Source organism: Salvelinus sp. IW2-2015, linkage group LG12, assembly GCF_002910315.2.
Source record: "Salvelinus sp. IW2-2015 linkage group LG12, ASM291031v2, whole genome shotgun sequence".
Lineage (NCBI taxonomy): Eukaryota > Metazoa > Chordata > Actinopteri > Salmoniformes > Salmonidae > Salvelinus > Salvelinus sp. IW2-2015.
The window spans coordinates 6,992,914-7,015,523 of record NC_036852.1 but is presented as its reverse complement, the minus strand read 5'-3'; the positions used below and the strand labels follow the sequence as shown (position 1 = coordinate 7,015,523).

The 22,610-nt window shown below is 42.5% G+C and overlaps 1 protein-coding gene across 4 annotated transcripts; it reads left to right on the top strand.

Annotated features, from left to right (window-relative positions):
* Positions 1-2,836: 2,836 nt before the first annotated feature.
* LOC112067758 (signal transducer and activator of transcription 1-alpha/beta) lies at positions 2,837-20,869 on the top strand. 4 transcript variants are annotated; one of them, XM_070445970.1, is made up of 23 exons: positions 2,837-2,964; positions 3,169-3,313; positions 3,486-3,581; positions 3,743-3,829; positions 3,966-4,044; positions 4,146-4,237; positions 5,158-5,309; positions 5,431-5,589; positions 8,502-8,594; positions 8,699-8,758; positions 8,874-8,985; positions 9,106-9,147; positions 9,431-9,514; positions 14,677-14,775; positions 15,333-15,468; positions 15,576-15,631; positions 15,744-15,835; positions 18,286-18,425; positions 18,941-19,129; positions 19,564-19,639; positions 19,788-19,908; positions 20,073-20,111; positions 20,497-20,869. In XM_070445970.1, the coding sequence occupies exons 1-23, from the start codon at positions 2,837-2,839 to the stop codon at positions 20,521-20,523; spliced, it is 2,304 nt and encodes a 767-aa protein (XP_070302071.1). In that variant the 3' UTR covers positions 20,524-20,869. The 4 variants fall into 4 exon arrangements, with proteins under 4 accessions (XP_070302071.1, XP_070302072.1, XP_070302070.1 ...); XM_070445971.1 differs by lacking the exon at positions 20,073-20,111; XM_070445969.1 differs by having other exon boundaries at positions 20,073-20,869.
* Positions 20,870-22,610: the final 1,741 nt, after the last annotated feature.

Below are 22,610 nucleotides of genomic sequence, written 5' to 3'. Positions count from 1 at the left end.
ATCTGCTGCCTGGAACAGATATAGCTATCTCCCATTGACTGAAATAAGATAAATACACTAAATCACCAAAGTATGTGGATACCACTTCAAATGAGTGGTTTCGGATATTTCAGCCACACCCATTGGTGTATAAAATCTAGCACACAGACATGCAATCTCCATAGACAAACATTGGCAGTAGAATGGCCTTACTATAGTGAAGAGCTCAGTGACTTTAAACGTGGCACCGTCATAGGATCCCACCTTTCGCAATGATGTGTAGTGACAGGTATCGAGGTAAAGACAGATTCAGGTTGGATATCCGACTGATATTCACCTGTAGTTTTCCTTACGTAAACCAACAGCAGTTAGGGACCGTCAACATAGTGACAAATCAAAATGTTCAAATTTCAATAGCTCTTTAACCAGTACTCCTAAACTGTTCAAAACTGGTTCTAGTTAACCCGATGGCATAGACACACATTGCACACACTTTTTTTGTTGATTTACATCTTGCACTATTTTCAATTATTCATCTTAATTTTGGAATGTCAATAGCACCTTGGTCATGTGACCTACTGACTTCAAACAAGGTTCAGAATGTACACTGTGTACATGATGTACTTATTAGCAAGCTAGCTACATTACTAAGGTTGCTGTGTTCTATGTTGGGAGTCGTTTTACAGCTGGCATTGATGGTGTCATGTTTCTATAACTAAATAGTTAAAAATAAATAAAGATTGTTTTACCTGATAGCAGTTTGTCGGATGAAGATTGCTCTCGAGATGTCACCAGCTGTCTACTACCTTAGATACGGATAACGTGATTGGCAGACGTGATCAGCAGAGATAGTACTATGGATAGTACACAAGTTTTGAGTTTAGTATTCTGCGGTTTGCCGGTCCAGCTAGCGACCGTAAACGTATGTATTTAAATGTTTGTGTTCAGAATAAATAAATACACACTATGTAAAAACCAGCTCCTTCCTCGAAAGAGATCGATTATCTCGAAAACTTAAGCAGATCCTGTAGCTAGCTACGTCCCATCACTTAAAGGGGTCCGGAAGGACCTTTAACTAGAAGAGCAAGCTGATACAGGCCATATTGTAACCCAAATACACGTCTCAAATCTAACGGTTATTGCTACTAGGTGCATTGATCCATGTTATAGCAGTTCTTGTCTCAATCTTAGACAATATTAATATCTGACAGTGGCAAGAAAAAGTATGTGAACCCTTTGGAATTACCTGGATTTCTGCATAAGTTAGTCAGAAAATTTGATCTGATCTTCATCTTAGTCACAACAATAGACAAACACAGTGTGCTTAAACTAATAACACACAAATGATTGTATTTTTCTTGTCAATATTGAATACATCATTTAAACATTCACAGTGTAGATTGGAAAAAGTATGTAAACCCCTAGGCTAATGACTTCTCCAAAAGCTAATTGGAGTCAGGAGTCAGCTAGCCTGGAGTACAATCAATGAGATGAGATTGGAGATGTTGGTTAGAGCTGCCCTGCCCTATAGAAAACACTCACAAAATTTGAGTTTGCTATTCACAAGAAGCATTGACTGATGTGAACCATGCCTCGAATAAAAGAGATATCAGAAGAAGATTAAGAATTGTTGACTTGAATAAAGCTGGAAAGGGTTACAAAAGTATCTCTAAAAGCCTTAATCATCAGTCCACGGTAAAACAAATTGTCTATAAATGGAGAAAGTTAAGCACTGTTGCTACTCTCTCTAGGAGTGGCCGTTCTGCAAAGATGACTGCAAGAGCACAGTGCAGAATGCTCAATGAGGTTAAGAAGAATCCTAGAGTCTCAGCTAAAGACTTACAGAAATCTCTGGAACATGTTAAGAGCTCTGTTGACAAGTCTACGATACGCAAAACACTAAACAAGAATGGTGTTCATGGGAGGACACCACAGAAGAAGCCACTGCTGTCCAAAAAAACCATTGCTGCACATCTGAAGTTCGCAAAAGAGCACCTGGATGTTCCACAGCGCTTCTGGCAAAATATTATGTGGACAGATTAAACTAAAGTTGAGTTGTTTGGAAGGAACACAACACTATGTGTGGAGAAAAAAAGGCACAGCCCAACAACATCAAAACCTCATCCCAACTGTAAAGTATGGTGTAGGGAGTATCATGGTTTGGGGCTGCTTTGCAGCCTCAGGGACTGGACATCTTGCTACCATCGATGGAAAAATGAATTCCCAAGTTTATTTAGACATTTTGCAGGAGAATGTAAGGCTATCTGTCCGCCAAATGAAGCTCAAACGAAGTTGGGTGATGCAACAGGACAACGACCCAAAACACAGAAGTAAATCAACAACAGAATGGCTTCAACAGAAGAAAATACACCTTCTGGAGTGGCCCAGTCAGTGTCCTGACCTCAATCCGATTTAAAATGCTGTGGCATGACCTCGAGACTGGTTCACACCAGAGATCCTAAGAATATTACTGAACTGAAACAGTTCTGTAAAGATGAATGGTCCAAAATTCCTTCTGACTTTTGTGCAGGTCTGATCCGCAACTACAAAAAAAAATTGTTACGTTTATTGCAGCCAAAGGAGGGTCAACCAGTTATTAAATCCAAGGGTTCACATACTTTTCCCACCCTACACTGTGAATGTTTACACGGTGGGTTCAATAAAAACATGAAAAAGTATAATCGTTTGTGTGTTATTAGTTCAAGCAGACTGTGTTTGTCTACTGTTGTGACTTAAAATTTGATCTGATCTTCATCTATGACCAATTTATGCAGAAACGGTTCACATACTTTTTCTTGCCACTGTTATTTATTTAATTGCCTCATTTAATAACTCTCTGTTACTCCTCCTTGATCAGATGGCCCAGTGGTGCCAGCTGCAACTACTGGAGTCTAAATACCTGGAGCAGGTCGACCAGATCTATGATGACTCCTTCCCCATGGACATCAGACAGTACCTCAGCAAGTGGATTGAGAGCATCGATTGGTAAGCAGTGATGGGAGGAGAGAGTCTGCTGTATTTAATGGATAAATATACATTCTATTCTACTATATTCGGTTCTATTCCATTCTATTCTATTTTAGTGATGCTGAGAAGCTGCTGTATAATGGATAAATAAAGATCTACTTTCTACTGTAGTCTATTCATATCCTTCATCTGATCTCTTCCCCTGTGATTGAAACCCTGTAGGGATAATGTGGCTGTTCAGGACTCCTTAGCAACAGTACGTTTCCATGACCTCCTAGCCCAGCTGGATGACCAACACAGCCGCTTCGCCCTGGAAAACAACTTCCTGCTACAACACAACATCCGCAAGATCAAGAGAAACCTCCAGGTGTAGTATTATCTCAGTTACATCTGTACCAGTGGCCTTCCAAACTGTATTGCTTGTATGTTACAGTAATGATCTAGAAGAACTTTTTTTTTTGGTTTAATTCTGGAAGTTATGACCCCAGTGTCTGCATGGTTTTTTGGGGTTTGTAGTAATAAAGTAACCACTTTTACAGGACCGCTTTCAGGAGGACCCCGTTCACATGGCCATGATCATCTCCAGAAACCTGAAGGAGGAGCAGAGGATTCTGGCTGCTGCCAAAAGCATAGAGGTGCCCTACATGAACTTGTTTTGACATACATTGTAATGAATAAAATCACCACACGTCTTTCTCTATCCGTGCTGTCAGATATTGTGGATGATACATAACTGTATATTGGAGTGTTTACATGCTTTAACTGTAGAGTTAAATGAACAGTATTTTCTTCTCAGACCAACAGAGAAAACACACAGACCAGCATGGTTCTGGAGAAGCAAAAGCTGGACAACAAAGTGAAAGACATGAAAAACAAGGTTCAGGTGAGTGATCATTTCCATCATATACTATATGTTGATTGTTTCCTGGTGGAACAGTTCCATCAGTGATTTGCAGTACATGTTCGTGCATGTCAGGTTTGCCATCTATCTGGTCCAACGTGTTTATGTCACTTGCTAGGAAGCGGATCAGAATGTAAAGTCTCTGGAATACCTTCAAGACGAGCATGACTTTAAGGAAAATACTCTTAAGAACAGAGGTGAGGTGTTTTATTCTCTCTGTCTGTAATATATCATCTATTTACAGGTCTGTGTTTCAAGTATGGTCAGTAAGTGAATGTTTTTCCTTCTCCCACTTTAGAACATGAAATGAACGGGCTGACACCCAAACAGCTGGAACACGAGAAGCTGCTGATTGTAGAGATGTGTTTCAAGCTGAAGTTCAAGAGAGTGGTAAGAGGGGTCATGATGAGGTTAAAAAGTGACATTTTATCGTGACATTGTACTGTGAATGTTAACCGATTGTTTACGCTTCAAGCACCACTAAAACTACATGTGCTCTAGTCATTCAGAACATATGAGTTGAGACTAAGGGGGCTTTCACACCAAATTGGTTTGGTGTGTTTTTTCCAAACAAATTGGTTTGGTGCGTTTACCCCCTTAGTTCGGTTTGTTTGGACTGGTGTGAACACTATATCCGCGCTTGGGAGGGCACTAAACAATGCACAGTGGTTCGCTCAAAAAGGGTGGTCTCGGTCCAATTCAAATCGTACTGTGGTGCTGATGAGAACGCAGTCAGCCGAAACACAGGAAAATAAGTTACGCATTATTTTTGGTTGTTTGACTTGCAAGCATTTGATTTAATGCACGCAGCATCATCAGTGAGATCTCTGAAACATTTTGTGAGTAGCAGCGCATTTATGAGTGCATCCAATGCAGGTTAGGGGAGCCAGGGGGGTTTACCGGGGGTATAGCTGAATATAGCCTATTCCCGCTGCAGTTTTAGCAGCTATTGCGCTCCGTTTCCCCCTGCATGTTGTTGGAAGACCAAAGCGAAAATAATATGACGATTGGACACGCAATTGATGATTCATAATAATCATAGATGGATTTAACGTGAGCATTTAAGAAAATTACTTTTACGGACACATGGTTTTGTTGAGGAATTTTTGTTTGTTTGACATTTGGCAATGTGAAACCAATCGGATCAAATGGGGGGGAAAGACAATGTAACAAATATAGTCGAACTATAGCTCAAAACTATATGTGAAAACGCCCTTAGAGTGTATTATCCAGTAATAACCAGCCTGCTCACATTGAAGAGTAGATAACTGTTCTTTGTGTGCATGGACTTTACTTAATTTCCTCCACAGGAAGTGGTTGGCCAGTTGGCGGAGGTGCTCAACATGGCCGAGGCGGTCCAGTCAGACCTGATCTCAGAGGAGCTGCCTGAGTGGAAGAAGAGGCAGCAGAGCTCCTGTATTGGAGGACCACCCAACGCATGTCTGGACCAACTGCAGAACTGGTGAGGAGACTAGTTCATTCTTTTGGGCATCTCTTGTCTGATCAAGCAAAAAGATGAATTTAGGAACCCAACAAAATAAAGTATTGTTCTTATTCTGCTTCATCTTCTTCTTCTCCTGTAGGTTCACAGCGGTGGCAGAAAGCCTGCAGCAGGTGAGGCAGCAGCTGAAGGAGCTCCAGGAACTAGAGCAGAAGTACACATACGACAACGACCCAATCAAACAGCAGAAAGGCTTCCTGGAGGGGCGGGCCCTTGCACTGTTCCGGAACCTCCTTGAACAGTGAGTGACACCACACTGTTAAAGGCCCACTCTTTGTTTTTTGCTGCTGTTTTTGATCATTTAAATTAATTATATACATTCAAGGGTTTTTCTTTGTTTTAATTTTTTTTTACATTGTAGTATAATAGTGAACACATCAAAATATGGAATCGTAGTAACCCAAAAATATATTTAATATTTTCAAAATATATTTGAGATTTGAGATTCTTCAAAGTAGCCCCCCTTTGCCTTGATGTTAAAAGGCCCACTCTGTGTTTTTCACTGGTGTTTTTTTATTATTTTATTATTTTATAGTTTTTATCCAATTGGAAGTTTACAGTTTTGTCCCATCACTGCAACTCCCATACGGACTCGGGAGAGGCGAAGGTCGAGAGTCATGCGTCCTCCGAAACACGACCCTGCCAAGGCGCACTGCTTCTTGACACACTGCTCGCTTAACCCAGCCGCACCAATGTGTCAGAGGAAACACCATACAACTGGTGACCGCAGTCAGCGTGCATGCACCCGGCCTGCCACAAGGAGTCACTAGAGCGAGATGGGAGAAGGACATCCCGGCCGGCCAAACCCTCCCTTAACCCGGACGACACTGGGCCAATTGTGCGCCGCCTCATGGGTCTCCCAGTCGCGGCCAGCTGTGACACAGCCCAGGGTCGAACCCAGGTCTACAGTGGCGCCTCGAGCACTGCAATGCAGTGCCTTAGGGAGTGCGCGACTTGGGAGGCCCTGTTTTTGATCATTTTAATTATATATATATATATATATATACACACACAGTGCCTTCGGAAAGTATTCAGACCCCTTGACTTTTTCCACATTTTGTTATATTACAGCCTTATTCTAAATTGGATTACATAAAAAGAAATCCTCAGCAATGTACACACAATACTCCATAATGACAAAGCAATTTTTGAGAATTTATAAAAATTGTAAAACAGAAATACCTTATCTACATAAGTATTCAGACCCTTTGCTATGAGACTTGAAATCTTGTTTCCATTGATCATCCTTGAGATGTTTGTACAACTTGGAGTCCACCTGTTGTAAATTTAATTGATTGTACATAATTTGGAAAGGCACACACCTGTCTATATAAGGTTCCACAGTTGACAGTGCATGTCAGAGCAAAAACCAAGCCACGAGGTCGAAGGAATTGTCCGTAGAGCTCCGAGATAGGATTATATCGAGGGACAGATCTGGGGATTATGTCGAGGCACAGACCAAAAAATGTCTGCAGCATTGAAGGTCCCCAAGAACACAGTGGCCTCCATCATTCTTAAATGGAAGAAGTTTGGAACCACTAAGACTCTTCCTAGAGCTGGGCTGCCCGTCCAAACTGAGCAATGGGGAGAAGGGCCTTGGTCAGGGAGGTGACCAAAGAACCCGATGGTTACTCTGACAGAGCTCCAAAGTTCCTCTATAGAGCTAAAGAGAACCTTCCAGAAGGACAACCATCTCTGCAGCACTCCACCAATCAGGCCTTTATGGAAGAGTGGCCAGACAGAAGCCACTCCTCAGTAAAAGGCACATGACAGCCCGCTTGGAGTTTGCCAAAAGGCACCTAAAGACTCTCAGACCATGAAAACAAGATTCTCTGGTCTGATGAAACCAAGATTTACTTGGCCTGAATGCCAAGCGTCACGTATAGAGGAAACCTTGCACATTTGTGGCCTGCTGGAGGTCATTTTGCAGGGCTCTGGCAGTGCTCCTCCTGCTCCTCCTGCACAAAGGCGGAGGTAGCGGTCCTGCTGCTGGGTTGTTGCCCTCCTACGGCCTCCTCCACGTCTCTGACTGATGTACTGGCTCACTGACTGGCCTCCATGCTCTGGACACTACGCTGACAGACACAGCAAACCTTCTTGCCACAGCTCGCATTGATGTGCCATCCTGGATGAGCTGCACTACCTGAGCCACTTGTGTGGGTTGTAGACTCCGTCTCATGCTACCACTAGAGTGAAAGCACCGCCAGCATTCAAAAGTGACCAAAACATCAGCCAGGAAGCATAGGAACTGAGAAGTGGTCTGTGGTCACCACCTGCAGAACCACTCTTTTATTGGGGGTGTCTTGCTAATTGCCTATAATTTCACCTGTTGTCTATTCCATTTGCACAACAGCATGTGAAATTTATTGTCAATCAGTGTTGCTTCCTAAGTGGACAGTTTGATTTCACAGAAGTGTGATTGACTTGGAGTTACATTGTGTTGTTTAAGTGTTCCCTTTATTTTTTTGAGCAGTATATATATATATATATATATATATATATATATATATATATATATATATTATATATATATATATATATATATATAATTGTTAGGTTATAATTTCAGAGTAAAATAACTCAACAGACACTAGAAAGCTGAACCAAAGTTTAATTCTTCCCAAAGGGTCGATACAGCTGGATTCAGACAAGACATGTTTCCACCACCACAAGTATATATACTCCAATTTAGGCACTCCTCCTTCTCTCCAATCCTTACATCTATTATGGTTCAAGAGGAAGAGTATTATGGTAATAAACCATCATTTCTCCTTCAGGGGATCTGATCTGACCTCAACCACTCATTCGCCTAATCCACAGATGTCCTTCCGCTTCCCCTATAGCAATCTGTGACTTCCTCCCGTCCACCACACATTCCAAAGCCATCTGGCTCCTACAAATAACCATTAACTTCTGACATAAAAACCAGTCTCTTTCCCTCCTTAGACTATACTTCTGAGTACAAACAATTTTCCAAGTTAACCAGAAATGTAACAATATATTAATATATATATATATATATATATATATATATATATATATATATATATAATACACTGTAATATCTACCCATTTGTTCTTGAAGAATATCTAAATGCCTCTATACAGTAATATAACCTCAAAATTCCTTGTGTCTTCTGTGGTGTGTCTTAGTTCCTTGGTGGTAGAGAGACAGCCCGGTATGCCCACACATCCACAGAGAACTCTGGTGCTGAAGACACAGGTGCAGTTCACTGTCAAGCTCAGTAAGCACAAACACAACAGCACCTCCGTGTCTGTAGTTCTCCCGTCAGTAGTTCCTGTGGATCTGTTCAGACCTGGTTGAGTTTTGATTTGTATTTCCTCTCTAGATTTCTTGTGAAGCTCCCGGAATTCAACTATCAACTCAAAGTGAAAGCTTTGTTTGACAAGTAAGTGGATGAGTGTGGTAGAATATATGTGTTTGTGCATTGTTATGCCCTGCTCTTGAATTTGTGATGTGAATACATAACTAAAGGGGGAATGCACATTGCATTTTCTCTCCAGGGACGTTACAGAAAAGAAAGGGTTTCGTAAGTTCAACATATTGGGTACCAACACAAAAGTTATGAATATGGAGGAGTCAAATGGAAGCTTGGCTGCAGAGTTTCGCCATTTGGTAAGCTAGCATCATTTCAAATGGCATACAGGGCACTAAATCTGAATGAGTTGTCCCGATTGTCCATTTGGACCTGTACTGTCATCACTCCTTACAGTTTATTCTCTGGTCTCAACACAGCAACTGAAAGAGCAGAAAGTAGCTGGCAACAGAACAAATGAGGTAAGAGATTACCTGCAGATTGATAGCTGGGTTATATGACTGGCCTATAATGACACGGTAATCGGTTACAGTCAGTTCATTCCGATAGATATGGGTGCGTCACAATGATATCTTCTTTCTCCTGAAGTGTGCACTATTTCACTACTTCCCACAAATCTCAAAGCATTGAATTGGTATGGTTCGGAGGGAGTTTCCATCATATTTCTTATACCAGTCATTTCTTTCAATTCAGGGAAATTGCGACATAGCCCTAATGTGTTACTGTCTGTCCGTGTTATTCCAGGGGCCTCTCATTGTGACAGAGGAGCTGCACTGCATCTGCTTTGAGTCTGAACTCAACCAGTGTGGTCTGGAGCTCAAGCTAGAGGTAAGTGGTCCGAAATATAGTTCAGAAAGGAAACGCCAAGTAGAAAACGTTTTTTTTTAACCATTTATTAAAGATTAAATAATGCAAGTCTTGGTGAAATAGGCTGCTTCAGGGTAGCTCACTGCCCATGCAAAGCGTCAATATATAAAATAACCTACAAGCAGGAAAACAGAACCTAACAGGTGGAGGCTGGGGTGGTGGTGGGATTAAAGAAGCAAACGGATACTAGCAGTAGCAGCAAGCGGCAGCAGCATGTGTTAGCAGAATCGGTCATCTTAAATAGAACGCCAAATAAGGTAGAGGGGATTGTTACTAGCATCTAATTGGTGCCACCTCAGCTGAAGCGGGCACTCAGGTTCCCTTTCTGAACTGGCTTTTCTTTATTTAAGAACAGAAACACGACATAGAAATATGTTTAACCACTTATTAAATACTTCGTATTTCAAGTCTTGGCGATATAGGCTCTGTTACATCAGGGTAGCTCACTGCCCCAGCAAAGCGTCAACATATAAAATGACCTACAAGCTATACCAATCCCCCAAAAAATGGCAGAACCATACACCAGACGACTATGTGTCGCTACTGCAGAAAGCGCCGTTGAGACATGATCAAATAGACCAGCTAAGTCATCCTACCATTACAAGACTATACTATGTGTGAATATCAACGTGTAGAATGCGCTGTGCAACACACGACTTACAGTTCTCATATGACACTGGGTACCCTCGCTTGAGGCAAGATGAGCTGTCATCTTAGTATCTACGTCCTATCTAACTAGCAGCCGTAAGCAGTACGAATCCAACCGCCTTGGAGACGCACCGCCGGGTGCTCTCACTGAAACTAAATGAGTAATCATCTGACGGGTTTACATGAAAATATCTCCTTATCGAACGAGCAAGCTTAAGCAATATGAGCCAGTCAACAACCTGCAGCTACAATGCCTTCAGAAACTATTCAGACCCCTTGACTTTATTCCTTACGTTACAGCCTTATTCTAAAATTGATTAAATTAAAAAACTGATATCACATTTACATAAGTATTCAGACCCTTTGCTCAGTACTTTTTTGAAGCACCTTTGGCAGCGATTACAGCATCGAGTCTTCTTGGGTATGACGCTACAAACTTGGCACACCTGTATTTTGGGAGTTTCTCCCATTCTTCTCTGCAGAACCTCGCAAACTCTTGTCAGGTTGGATGGGGAACGTTGCTGCAAAGCTATTTTCAGGTCTCTCCAGAGATGTTACAATCGGGCTCTGGCTGGGCCTCTCAAGGACATTGAGACTTGTCTTGAAGCCACTCCTGCGTTGTCTTGGCTGTGTGCTTAGGGTCGTTGTCTTGTTGGAAGCTGAGCCTTTGCCCCAGTCTGGGGTCCTGAGTTTTCTGGAGCAGGTTTTTAATCAAGGATCTCTCTGTACTTTGCTCCTTTCATCTTTGCCTCGATCCTGACTAGTCTCAGTCCCTGCTGCTGAAAAACATCCCCACAGCATGATGCTGCCACCACCATGCTTCAACGTAGGGATGGTGCCAGGTTTCCTCCAGATGTGACGCTTGGCATTCAGGCCAAAGAGTTCAGTCTTGCCTTTTGGCAAACTCCAAGTGGGCTGTCATGTGCCTTTTACCGAAGAGTGGCTTCCGTCTGGCCACGCTACTATAAAGGCCTGATTGGTGGAGGACTGCAGAGATGGTTGTCCTTCTGGAAGTTTTCCCTAGCTCTACACAGGAACTCCATCGGATTCTTGGTCACCTCCCTGACCAAGGCCCTTCTTCCCTGATTGCTCAGTTTGGCCAGCTCTAGGAAGACTCTTGGTGGTTCCAAACTTCTTCCATTTAAGAATGATGGAGGTCACTGTGTTCTTGGGGACCTTCAATGCTGCAGAAATGTTTTGGTACCCTTCCCCAGATCTGTGCCTCAACACAATTCCTTCGACCTCATGGCTTGGTTTTTGCTCTGACATGCACTATCAACTGTGGGACCTTATATAGACAGGTGTGTGCCTTTCCAAATTATGTACAATCAATTCAATTTACCACAGGTGTACTCCAATCAATTTGTAGAAACATCTCAAGGATGATCAATGGAGACAGGATGCACCTGAGCTCAATTTCGAGTATCATAGCAAAGGGTCTGAATACTTCTGTAAATAAGGGATTTCTGTTTTTATTTGTAATACTTTTGAAAAAAATCTAAAACTGTTTTTGCTTTGTCATTACGGGGTATTGTCTGTAGATTGATGAGAGGAAAAAATATATTTTATCAATTTTAGAATAAGGCTTTAACGTAACAATGGGGGAAAAGTCAAGGGGTCTGAATACTTTCCGAAGGCACTGCATATGGGATGTTCTTTATATCAAGTAGCCAGCAAATATGGCAACATGTAGGCTATTGACCACGGCTGACTCCGTCACAGCAAACTTAATGAGGCATGGTACTGGCAGTTAAACTCATCCCAGTTTAGGAGCTCTCAATAGACCAGTGAAGGTCATTCTACCATTACATGAATGTCTACTAGGCCTATGTGTGAATACTAACTGTGTAGCATGAGCTAATGCAGCCATACGTCTATTTCTCATATGAAGCACCGCCGGGTACACTCGATGAAGCAAGATGAGCTGTCATCTTGGTACATGGGAAATATTCGACCTATCTAACGAGGCAGAATTGGCCAGCCCACAGCTCAGAGCTAGCCCGCAGCGCTGACGGAAGGGACCAGAGCCATGATTAGTTCCAGTATCTTGTCATTCGTTGCCAGCATCAATGTTGAACAGAGGTTTGCCAGGTCCCGCCCGTGCTCAGTATCCAGGTAGCATAACATGAAAGATTTAGCATGGAACATCAGTCGTCGTCMGTAGAACTAACAGTGCTTTGTCATCTCTTTCATCTAGGGGTGCCTTGCAAAAGTATTCATCCCCCTTGGCGTTTTTCCTATTTTGTTGCGTTACAACCTAATTTAAATTGATTTTTATTTGGATTTCATGTAATGGACAAAATAGTCAAAATTGGTGAAGTGAAATTTTTTAAAGTTTCTGAAAAAAAAWAAAAATACACAACGGAAAAGTGCTGTGTGCGTATGTATTCACCCCCTTTGCTATGAAGCCCCTAAATAAGATCTGGTGCAACCAATTACCTTCAGAAGTCACATAATTAGTGAGACTGCACACAGGTGGACTTTATTTAAGTGTCACATGATCTCAGTATATATACACCTGTTCTGAAAGGCCACAGAGTCTGCAACAGCACTAAGCAAGGGGCACCATGAAACATTTAAATGTCTTGGAATGGCCTAGTCAATGCCCAGACCTCAATCCAATTGAGAATCTGTGTTATGACTTAAAGATTGCTGTACACCAGCGGAACTCATCCAACTTGAAGGAGCTAGAGCAGTTTTGCCTTGAAGAATGGGCAAAAATACCAGTGGCTAGATGTGCCAAACGTATAGAGACATACCTCAAGAGACTTGCAGCTGTAATTGCTGCAAAAGATGGCTCTACAAAGTATTGACTTGGGGGGGGGGGGTGAATAGTTATCCATGCTCAAGTTTTCTGTTTTTTTGTCTTATTTCTTGTTTGTTTCACAATAAAAAATATTTTGCATCTTCAAAGTGGTAGGCATGTTATGTAAATCAAATGATACAATGATACAACCCCCCCAAAATACATTTTAATTACAGGTTGTAACAACAAAATAGGAAAAATGCCAAAGGGGTGAATACTTTCTCAGGTCACTGTATGAGAGTACGGTTAACATGTGAGTGTCCATAATGCAAACAATACTTAAGAGAGCATGCAAGATTAAAGGGAAGGAACATTTTAGTGTATTTCAGACTGAAGAACCCTTTAAGCCATCATACGGACCGCCTCTGGAAAAGTGCAATGCAACTACAACACTTTCGCCTTAACTTGGACTCAAACTTGTGCTACTGAGAGAGGAGAGATACACTTTTCTGTAGGCCATGACAGTAGCGGTAAGATTGATCCTGATTAGGCTACGCACATAGCATAAGACATGCAGTATACTAACAACCCCCCAAAACCGCAACTAAACGGTAGCTATGTGTAACCACGTGTACTATCTAATTTGCCTAATATCACTAGTGCTAAATCTAGCAGTAGCTGATGTATCTTGTSCATGCACAGAAGTGCAAAGTGAGAGTGACACGATCATCTAAAACTTAGGTCTACAATAAGTTCTACCTGAGCTGATGGCTATGTCTAACGTATATTCCGGGAAGCTCTGAGAGAAGATCGATGATGACCTGATAACAAGAAGAGATAGACCAAATAGATATTGAAATATATGCATGTATATTAGTTAGCTCGGAACAGAAGCGGCAAGTATAGCTATAATTGCACAGTATTTCAGACCTGCACGTTAAATTGAGTGTTTTTAGCTAAATGTATAAAGGAAGGTTCCAGAATGATAAACCTACAGTCAGAATATGTACGAAATTGTAAGTGTGACTGTCGGTGCATGTCACACTAGCTAATGTGACTGGAAGACACCRTAAATGTATAGCTAATACTATAGTGTCTTGCAGCAGTCTGGTGTCCCGCTCGACACATAATAGGCTACTGATATTGATTGCTGCACTAAACAAATTAGCGGCCGCTTGAGACCAAATACTATCAAATCGCCGTGATGAGCACCATCTTGCTCATGTCACCAAGAAAACATTGGTACTCACTGTATATCGACCCATAAAGGCTAGTGTAGGCTACTTCCTCCTCTACGGGCGAGCAGATTTCTCTGTGATGGGGTGTGTTAACCGAGCGCACGGACTCTGCCCGAAGCTGGCATTGGAAACAAACAAAGTATACAATACTTTAGCTAGTTGTAGCCACTATTGACAACAGTAGAGCGGCGACGTGGATTGATCCTCGCAGTCAGTGACATCCCCTCAGCAGCCAGACATGCCACTTGAGCATATTGAGCATTCGCAAAGAAAATATCATATCAGAAAACCGCAGTATAGCGAGAAACGTCTAGTTACAGCAGCAATGCAGCAAACGCGTACTAGCAAAAAGCTGAGGCGGGAACTCAGGTTCACTATCTGAACTGGCTAAGCTTTATACTAGGTCTACACTCCCATTTTCATGAGATCCAACAGCACTCTGGCCTTATTTAATTTGACTTTGACTTTCTCTGGCCTCTGGTCCTTTTTAGACCATCTCCCTGCCCATCGTGGTCATCTCCAACGTCAGCCAGCTGCCCAGTGGCTGGGCCTCCATCCTGTGGTACAACATGCTGACCAGCGAGCCCAAGGTAAAGTACAGTGCATTCATTCTATTTAACCTTTGTGTCACGCCCTGACCTTAGTTATCTATGTTTTCTTTATTATTTTGGTTAGATCAGGGTGTGACTAGGGTGGGTATGCTAGTTTTGTATTGTCTAGGTATTTGTAAGTCTATGGTGGCCTGATTATGGTTCCCAATCAGAGGCAGCTGTTTATCGTTGTCTCTGATTGGGGACCATATTTAGGTAGCCATTTTCCCTTGGGTATTTGTGGGTTCTTGTCTATGTGTAGTTGCCTGTTCAGCACTCATTTGTATAGCTTCATGTTTCGTTATTTTGTTAGTTGTGTTCATTCTTATATTAAAGAAGAATGTACGCATACCACGCTGCGCTTTGGTCTCCTCCTTTTGACGGCCGTGACACTTTGTTTAAACTTTATTTATTTGCATTGAGATCAAATCTCATTGCAAGAGAGACCTGTTCAGAAGGCCCACCCATTGGCCAGTCTAAATCAGATAAAAAAATTGACAGTACACAAACGCACCGCTCTCCTTTTCTGTCTTGCTCGTGTCCCTGGTCTGTCCCAGAACCTGAAGTTCTTCCTGAGCCCTCCTGCAGCGTCCTGGGGTCAGCTGTCTGAGGTGCTGAGCTGGCAGTTCTCCTCTGTCACCAAGAGGGGGCTCAATGAAGAGCAGCTAGGCATGCTGGCCGACAAACTACTGGGTGAGTCATGATGGGGGATTTGCTTTTGTTATCATACTTCTAATAATGTTATTGTAAATCAACCAAACTCCCTATATTTGGATGATGAGGTAAACATTTTCTAACAGGCCAGAAAGCACAGCGGAATCCTGAGGGCCTTATCCCCTGGACCAAGTTCTGTAAGGTAGGTGACTACAATATATACAGAATACAACATCTTTACAGTTCACAGACACAACAATATAGAAGGACCTAGTAATCCATCTAGACATCTGAAGACACATTGTCTACTGTAGAGTCTCAGTGAGAAGAGCTTTCCCTTCTGGCTGTGGATCGAAGCTATCCTGGACCTCATCAAGAGACATCTGCTGTCCCTATGGAACGATGGGTGAGTTATTTCATTATCAGTCGATTGAACATTATCGTTATCGGAGAGTTAGCAGAATGGTATCTATAGCTTGCCACAACAGACTTCATTCTGTTAGAGCTGCATCTGCAAAATTTCTTAGTACAAAAGCTAACAATTACACTTAAGCTCTAATTAGTTGAGGAACGCTCAATTCAGTTCTCTTATATCGAGGCAGAGTTACTTTGATGACTGGTCGAAGGATTTGGTAGCAACAACATTGAGTCGCCATCAGTCGGTTCTTGTAGAAATGGAAGAAGTCCGTGTTTGTATTCAATAAAAGTTTGTATTAAAAGAGTGAATTTCAGCAACCCGCTGAAGGACCAACGTTGTTTTGGACAAAAATACGTGATCAACAAAGGAGATGATTGTGGACAACAGGAAAAGGAGGACCGAGCACGCCCCCATTCTCATCGATGGGCTGTAGTGGAGCAGGTTGAGAGCTTCAAGTTCCTTGGCGTCCACATCACCAACAAACTAACATGGTCCAAGCACACTAAGACAGTCGTGAAGAGGGCACAACAAAACCTATTCCCCCTCAGGAGACTGAAAAGATTTGGCATGGATCCTCAAAAGGTTCAACAACTGCACCATCGAGAGCATCCTGACGGGTTGCATCACTGCCTGGTATGGTAACTGCTCGGCCTCCGACCGCAAGGCACTACAGAGGGTAGTGTGTACGGCCCAGTACATCACCGGTGCTAAGCTTCTTGCCATCCAGAACCTCTATACCAGGCTGTGACTATAATCGAAGAGAATTGTCTTGGTAGATAATGTGGTCTGCATTTGATTGTAAGGAATTCTAGGTCAGGTGAACAAAAGGACTTAAGTTCCTGTATGTTGTTATGGTCACACCATGAGTCGTTAATCATAAGGCATACACCACCGCCCTTCTTACCAGAGAGTTGTTTGTTTCTGTTGGCACGATGCGTGAAGAAACCGGGTGGCTGTACCGACTCTGACAACGTATCCCGAGTGAGCCATGTTTCCATAAAACAGAGAATGTTACAATCTCTGATGACTCTCCGGAAGGCAACTCGTGCCCTAATTTCGTCCACCTTGTTGTCTAGAGATTGGACATTCGCAAGTAATATGCTCGGAAGCGGTGTACAGCCTTCTCAGTCTGACCAGTAGGCCGCTCCGTCTGCCTCTCCTGCGGTGACCGCATTGTTTTGGGTCGGCCTCTGGGAGAAGATCCCATGTCCAGGGTGGAGGTCCGAACAAAGGATCTGCTTCGGGAAAGTCGTATTCCTAGTCGTAATGTTGGTAAGTTGACGTCGCTTTTATATCCAATAGTTCTTCCCGGCTGTATGAAATAACACTTGAGATTTTCTGGGCTAACAAAACAATGTAATACATAAAAAAACAAATTACTGCATAGTTTCCTAAGGACCTGAAGCAAGCTGACTATCTCTGTCCGCGCCATCAGCCCTTGTATGATGGCACCAACAGAGATGGCCGGCTTGCTTCAGAGGGCTTGTAAGTAAGCATTTCACTGTAAGGTCTTCACCTGTTGTACTCGGCGCATGTGACAAACAAAATTTGATTTGATAAAACCAAGATTGAACTCTTTGGCCTGAATGCCAAGCGTCACGTCTGGAGGAAACCTGGCACCGGTGAAGCATGGTGGTGGCAGCATCATGCTGTGGGGATGTTTTTCAGTGGCAGGGACTGGGAGACTAGTCAGGATCGAGGGAAAGATGGTCAGAGCAAAGTACAGAGAGATTCTTGATGAATACCTTCTCCAGAGCGCTCAGGACCTGAACTGGAGAGACTTGAAAATGGCTGTGCAATGGCACTCCCCATCCAACCTGACAGAGCTTGAGAGGATCTGCAGAGAAGAATGGGAGAAACTCCCCAAATACAGGTGTGCCAAGCTTGTAGCATCATACCCAAGAAGACTCGAGGCTGTAATCGCTTCCAAAGGTGCTTCAGCAAAGTACTGAGTAAAGGGTCTGAATACAGTTTATTTGTAATTATTTCTAATAACCTGTTTCTGCTTTGTCATTATTATACAAATAAAAATAAATTATTCAACTTTATTTAACCTGGCAAGTCAGTTAAGAACACATTCTTATTTACAATGACTGCCTACCGGGGAACAGTGGGTTATCTGCCTTGTTCAGGGGCAGAACGACAGATTTTTAACTTGTCAGCTCGGGGATTCGATCCAGCAACCTTTCGGTTACTCTGACCACAATGCTACATGCCGCCCCATTTTGGGGTAGATTGATGAGGGGGAAAAAACAATTTAATCCATTATAGTATAAGGCTGTAACGTAACAAAATGTGGAAAAAGTCAAGGGGTTTGAATACTTTCCAAATGCACTGTACATTTACCAAATTGTTGAACAATGTGAATTTCCCCTGTCAAATAAACATAATAAAAAGTGAAGAAATGTTGTTTATTCTCTTGTTCTCTCCCACTACAGTTGCATCCTGGGCTTTGTGAGTAAGGAGAGGGAGAAGGCCATGCTGACTGGGAAGTGTCCAGGCACGTTCCTGCTGCGCTTCAGTGAGAGTAGCAGAGACGGAGCCATCACATTCACTTGGGTGGAACACGACCTATACGGTGAGTCTGAAAACACACACACACAGCGGCCCTGTAGGCAATTACAATTAAAAGGTTGATATAACTCTGGGTTCGCGCCCAGGCTCTGTCGCAGCCGGCCGCGACCGGGAGGTCCGTGGGGCGACGCACAATTGGGCTAGCGTCGTCCGGGTTAGGGAGGGTTTGGCCTGTAGGGATATCCTTGTCTCATCTCGCTCCAGCGACTCCTGTGGCGGGCCGGGCGCAGTGCGCGCTAACCAAGGGGGCCAGGTGCACGGTGTTTCCTCCGACACATTGGTGCGGCTGGCTTCCGGGTTGGAGGCGCACTGTGTTAAGAAGCAGTGCGGCTTGGTTGGGTTGTGCTTCGGAGGACGCGTGGCTTTCGACCTTCGTCTCTCCCGAGCCCGTACGGGAGTTGTAGCGATGAGACAAGATAGTAATTACTAGCGATTGGATACCACGAAAATTGGGGAAAAAAGGGGCTAAATTTATATAAAAAAAAAAGGTTGATATATTTTGATGTGTGTGTTTCGCAGATAAGCCTGTATTCCATGCAGTGGAGCCCTACACCAAGAAGGAGCTGTCTGCCGTCTCTCTGCCTGACATCATCCGCACCTACAAGGTGATGGCAGCTGAGAACATCCCAGAGAACCCACTCCGCTTCCTCTACCCAGACATCCCCAAAGACAAATCCTTCGGAAAGTACTACACCAGGGCCTCCGAGGGTAAGCAGCCAGCGACCTCTTTGTTTCAATCCTCTGAATATTAAAATAAATAATATATGCCATTTAGCAGACGCTTTTATCCAAAGCGACTTAGTCATACGTGTATACATTGTATGTATGGGTGGTCCCGGAATAAAGAAGCATTACTGAAATCTACTTCCATTGTCCCACAAAGAGTGGCGGAAAATTCTTCTCTCTTCAGTTTGCTCCTGAATCATTCACCTTGGTAGCAATAGTGTTATTTTTGATTTACACAAAGCCACTGTAAGGACCCGGATGTCTGTTTGGTAGTCCATTGGGGTTGCGTTTTATGACCAACCTCTGAATCACTTTTCTCTGTATAGCATTGAACGACCATAGGAGTTGGCTATAAATCACGAACAGATCCGGGACAAGTGGTCTTATATCGCTGGTCCACCATTTTTATTTTTCAGCATCGGAGCCCATGGATGTGGAGGGTTCCAGCGTCACAGGATACATGAAGACAGAACTCATATCAGTGTCAGAAGTGTAAGTCTAGAGTATCCCTCATCATGCTCATTATTAATTTCGTTAAAGGTGAAGATGCCATAAATACTGTATTTGTATTTTCGACTGTAGTCTGGTTTGAGTATGATTGATAATCTGACTTAACTGTTATTTTCACAATGCGTTTTAGTCACCCATCTAGACTGCAAGACAACATGATGCCCATGTCGCCAGACGTGTTCGGAGAGCTGAAGAGGACTGTTGCACCAGTGCTCCAGTGCTGGAGTAGTCCTAAGGACATTGACGCTGTGGTGAGTAAAACTTCCCCTCTGGTGTTTAAAAAAATGTTTATTCAATTCAATTCAATTGCGGTCTGATGCCAAACACTAAGAATTGATGAACAATGCCATCATTTGCGAATATGTCTCTTGCATTTCTCGTCCATTATTGTTCTTTATCATACTACTTGCCTCAGGCGTCTGATCTCAGAGAGTTTTTACCTGAAGACTTTCAGGTATTGTCAATGGTGCCCCTTTCTCCGAATAAGCATGTCTTTGCTAGTAATAACAGGCTGTGGGTGACGTTTCAATTTTGCAAAATAATCACCGCTGCTTGCAAACCGTACCTACTGTAGTAGCTTATAGTAGTACCTGCAGTACAACTGTTTTGTGTTTTTAGCTAGAGGCTCATGTATGCATGATTGTCTGTAGTCTGCTACATTTCCTGACCGGTAGGCAACATCCTCTAAAAATGCTTCAATCCCTTGAGATTGAATTTGTAATACGCACATTCATTCCAATGTCATCACGATGGCATTTATTTTTTCCCTCTGACCAATGGTAGCTTTGTATCCATTAAAGACATTTTGCTCATGTTGACGTTTTTATCATCCTCTGTAGATGACACCTGATTTGGACTGCAACTGAGCCAACAGACATGTGTGACCTGATCTTTTAGTCCAGGAAATGCTTCAGTATAAAACATTTCATTTTTATCCTTTACTCTCCTTGAGCTTTGGTAGTCACGTTTCAGAACAAATACTTTTGTACCGAGTCAGTTTAGAAATATACATTATATATTACACTTTACTGAACTGGAAACAATTCATAATTTTGTGATTTGTATAAACTTAAAGCACTTAACAACATTGCCTTTAGAAGGTATTCCCACATTTTGTTACAGCCTGAATATAAAATGTATTAAAGCTTTACACACCCTATAATCTCAAAGTGGAATTGTTTTTACAAATGAATAAACATTTTTAAACTGAAATGTCTTGAGTCAATAAGGATTCAACCCTTTTGTTTTGGCAAGCCTAAATAAGTTCAGGAGTAAAAATGTGCATAATAAGTTGCATGGACTCACTGTGTTTAACTGTGTTAAAGTAGTGTTTAACATTAATTTTGAATGACTACCGCATGTCTGTGTCTGTAAGGTCTTTCAGTTGAGAGGTGAATATCAAACAGATTCAACCACAAATGTAACGATGTACGCTGAGAGTCGGGGAAGCAAGTTCAGGGAGTGAATACATTTTAATAAATAAATGAACAAAACAAGGAACACGAACAGCGCACCGACATGAAACAAACAACGACGACTGGGGAAGAAACTGAAGGGAGTGACATATAAAGGGCAGGTAATCAAGGAGGTGATGGAGTCCAGGTGAGTGTCGTTATGCATGTAACACTGGTGACAGGTGTGCGCCATAACGAGCAGCCTGGTGACCTAGAGGCCGGAAAGGGAGCACACGTGACAACGAAGACCAGAGAGATTTTCCAATGCCTTGCAAAGAAGGGCAACCTATTGGTAGATAAGTTTTAAAAAAAAATGACATTTGAATATCCCTTTGAGCATATTAATTACACTTTGGATGGCATATCAATACACCCAGTCACTACAAAGATACAGAAGTCCTTCCTAACTCGGAGAGGAAGGAAACTGCTCAGGGATTTCATTGTGAGGGCAATGGGGATTTTAAAACAGAATTGAATGGCTGTGATAGGAGAACTGAATATGGATCGACACCATTGTAGTTACTATACTATACTAATCTAAATGACAGCCAAAAGAAGGAAGCTTGTACAGAATAAAAAATATTCCTGTTTGCAATAAAGTAAAACTGCAAAGAAAATGGCAAAGAAATGAACTTTTTGTCCTGAATACAAAGTGTTATGTTTGGGGCAAATCCAACACAACACATCACTGAGTACCACTCTTCATATTTTCATACATGGTGRTGGCTGCATCATGTGATGGGTGTGCTTGTCATCGGCAAGGAGTAGGGAGTTTTACCAAGACAGCATTGAATGTTCCTGAGTGACCTAGTTACAGTTTAGACTGAAAATAATTAGGTTGACCTGCACCTACACAGATAAACAATATAAACACTCATACATATTATGCTTCTTGTGCAACAGGGACTGGGGAGACAAATCCAATGAAAGCAACACGGAACACTTGAGATGAGTTATTCAATAGCAATATCATATTCATTCATCAAATCACAAGTATGTTGCCTTTAATACTGGAAGCATTAACTAACAATGACCAAGAATGCAACTAGAGGGAGGCACAGATCACAAGTGGTACCAATTGCTTATGTCCCTATACAACAAGCCAGAGCAGTGGTCACCATTGAAAGTGTCTGCCAATTCTGTAGTTCTAGTTTAAACCAAACACCATGTAACTGTATCAAACCCAATTTTTGGGGGAAATGGTTTAATTTCCTTTTTCCACAAACCAATAAACTACCTCAATATGATTTCCTTTCTTCCAATCTTTCATGTTTGGCCCCTAGGACAGACGTAGTCGGCGGCTCTCATATCTTTTTCATTGACTGTGAGAGAAAGTTTTGTCTTCTCACCTGTATAACGGGGATCACCTTGTCATTGTGGGTGTTTACTGTGCTATGAAACCTGGCCTTTGTTGCCATCAAAACAAGTCCCTCAGGGTATTGTTTGGACTGCGGGTTATGTCAATGTTAGCTCCATGGCTACTGAGTAAATAAGGGTAG